General features: G+C 35.3%; 1 protein-coding gene across 1 annotated transcript; it reads left to right on the top strand.

The window, feature by feature from the left end:
* Nucleotides 1-374: 374 nt before the first annotated feature.
* LOC138955971 (deoxycytidylate deaminase-like) lies at nt 375-2778 on the top strand (the record flags this gene model as incomplete). Its single annotated transcript, XM_070327457.1, is given in 2 exon segments — nt 375-588; nt 1390-2778. Coding segments are annotated over 2 exon segments (284 nt in total), but the record flags the coding sequence as incomplete, so codon positions are not given.
* Nucleotides 2779-3142: the final 364 nt, after the last annotated feature.

Raw genomic sequence — 3142 nt, 5'->3', positions numbered from 1 at the left:
GTGTGTGTGAACAGCTATTATTTAGCAACGACTGTGTCTTCAAAGTAAGCGTTGAGTGAGTCTTTTTTAAGATACAATATCGTTGAATCAAAACTGGAGTGAACATCTAGTCTTTTGCGCTACTACAGGGTCTTTGAGTCAATAAATCCAAAAACAAAGAGACTGCCAACGTTCGATATATTTGTGAATGTATTGTTTTGTCAATAACAAACGTTCCAACAACCTACCTTTCTTGTTTTTTGATTTTGAGTCAATACTTAACACTTTTCTGCTGTCTCCAAAGTCTTTTGTCTCTAAAACTGACCAAACTGACGTGAGCAAAAATGGAGAAAATGTTGTTGACATATTTTCGTTTTTCTTTTCATGTGTGATAGTGTGCCATGCTGAGTTGAACGCCATAGTTAACAAAAATGAAGCAGACCTCCGAGGGTGCACCATGTACACGGGGCTCTTTCCGTGCAACGAATGCGCCAAGTTGATCGTGCAGTCGGGCATCAAGGAAGTCGTCTACTTCTCTGACGAGAAAAAAGACCAGGACAAGTACAGAGGGTCCAGGCGACTCTTTGACCGCGCTCAGGTAAAATACCGGTAAGTGTCCTTTAAAATGTACGTGCATTCCTTCCTTCCTTCCTTCCTTCCTTCCTTCCTTTCTTCCTTCATTCCTTCATTCCTTCCTTCCTTCCTTCCTTCCTTCCTTCCTTCATTCCTTCATTCCTTCATTCCTTCATTCATTCATTCATTCATTCATTCATTCACTCACTCATTCATTCATTAATTCATTCATTCATTAATTCACTCACTCATTAATTCACTCCCTCATTAATTCACTCACTCATTCATTCATTCATTCATTCACTCACTCATTCATTCACTCACTTATTCATTCATTCATTTATTCATTCATTCATTCATTCACTCATTCATTCATTCATTCATTCATTCATTCACTCACTCATTAATTCACTCACTCATTCATTCATTTATTCATTCATTCACTCACTCACTCATTAATTCACTCACTCATTCATTCATTCATTCACACACTCATTCATTCGTTCTTTCAGCTCATGGATTGATTGATCATTTAAATGACTGATCGGTTGATCGATTGATTAACTCTTTCGTCGTATATCTGTAGCTATGTGTGTATTGTTTACTTGTTTATTTTTTCTATTTTTTTTATTCAATTATTTTTTTTATTTATTTTTATTTTTTTATTTGTTTATTAATTTATTTATTTATCTATTTATTAATTAATTTAGTTATATATTTATTGATTCATTTATTTATTTATTTATTTATTTACTTACTTCTCCGTAATTATTCTGATGTCGAGTCATCGGACTGGAAGATCCCCATTTGTGACTGTAATCTTTGTCTTTCTTCCAGAAAATACTTGAGCGAAAAATACACGTCAAAGATTCTGGTCGATTTCAACTATCCAACGAAGAGCGCTTGAGGACATTTGCTTCTGAGGCCTATATACATTCTGTGTACTTTACATATTTGCACAGACTATACAAGTTCCACGGACTTTTGATTTTTGTGTGATGTTTTAAAATAATAACTGTTTTAAGCTTTTGTCAAAATCGACGCATTGATACATGTAACGGCTTATACTGTACGAATGTTTTGATCGTTTGCTAGATAATTTAGTGGAAAGTAGATAGATTGCCTGTACTGAAAATGTTGTCGAAGGGCAATGCACCACTCACCCTCTCAGTATGCCATGCTGATTTGCTGGCTTGACAATTGCATGATCAAAAAAAGCGTGCAGGTGTTATTGCGTAAGCCTAATATGTATGTGTTTTTGTTTTTGTTTTTGTTTTTTTCTCTTTATCTTAAGGAGATCAGACTTTTTTTGTGTGTGTCCCATCAGCGGGTACTATTTCGGAAGGGTTTTTATTTTTATTGTGATGTCGCCTACTGTAAACTTATCACCCTATCACTCGCTCTCTCTCTCTTTCTTGATAACTTTCTTTATCCTACATACGTGAGAGAGACACCCGTGAGATAATAAGCGTTCAAATCACACGTGTGTATATCATGTAAATGAGGTCATGTCAAGCAAGTCTGGCAGGAACCTGTTTTTTCACTGCTTATGATGCCAAAGTCACCGAGACAAACGTCATTATAGAAACAAAAATTGCGCTCGCTAATTGCCCTCGATGAATTATTAGAACTATAACACGTCACGCCACACTTTCAGAGTGACGTTTCTTTGCTTTGACGTAATAGATTGCACGAGGCTTTAGAAGAGATCGAGGTTCCAAAACAAGCGTCTTCAATTTAGCTGCCTCGTCTGCAAGACATTTTCAGTAAAATACACGTAAATACAGTAAGTGGGATAAACAGAATACTACATGGCTTGCTGTGTCGTACCAGATTTACACTCGTTGCTTTTTCAAATAGTGAACAGCTCGCTTTCGCTCGCAGTTCAATATTTAAAAAAAACAACTCGTGTAAATCTGGTACGACACAGCAAGCCATGTAGTATTCTCTATTTCTCTTCCGTCTGCGTGCTTGTTTGGAATTTGTTATTGTTAGGAAACGCTGCCGTTGCTGAACTTTGGTTCAGTTTTGTGTGTTGCATGTAGTTGACTTATTTGTACTTTGTGGAAAAGTACCGATATTATATTTTGTAAACACAATATTTATGTTTGGACGAGAATGCAGGTGAACTTTTTAGTCCTGTCAAAACAAGTTTTTTTTTTTTTTTTTTTTTTTTTTTTTTGACCTCAGTTGCATGCAAGGCTGCTTCAACCCATCTTTTTTTGCCTCTTTGGTTTTTTATTTTTCTTTTTTGGGCGGTGAGCATATCCTTCTTCATTGGTCTTTTTTTAATTTTTTTAATGAGATTTTAATTTTGTTTTCTTTTACATTACAGGTTACATTTCCATTAAATTACTTTTTAATTCAACAACAATTTAACTAATGTTTGCGTGTATGTGCATATGTGTGTGTGTGTGTGTGCGTGTGTGTGTGTGTGTGTGTGCTGTTGTTGTTGTTGTTCCCATAATTCTGTTATATAATACATTTTCAGCGGGACAATACATAACAAGTTAATTAATCCAATTACAGTACTAGTTTTCAGCACAACATCATACAGCGCATATATAAATAACTTTACATTAACAGCCCA

Source organism: Littorina saxatilis, unplaced genomic scaffold (assembly GCF_037325665.1).
Source record: "Littorina saxatilis isolate snail1 unplaced genomic scaffold, US_GU_Lsax_2.0 scaffold_2837, whole genome shotgun sequence".
Lineage (NCBI taxonomy): Eukaryota > Metazoa > Mollusca > Gastropoda > Littorinimorpha > Littorinidae > Littorina > Littorina saxatilis.
This window is presented reverse-complemented; position numbering and strand designations above follow the sequence as displayed.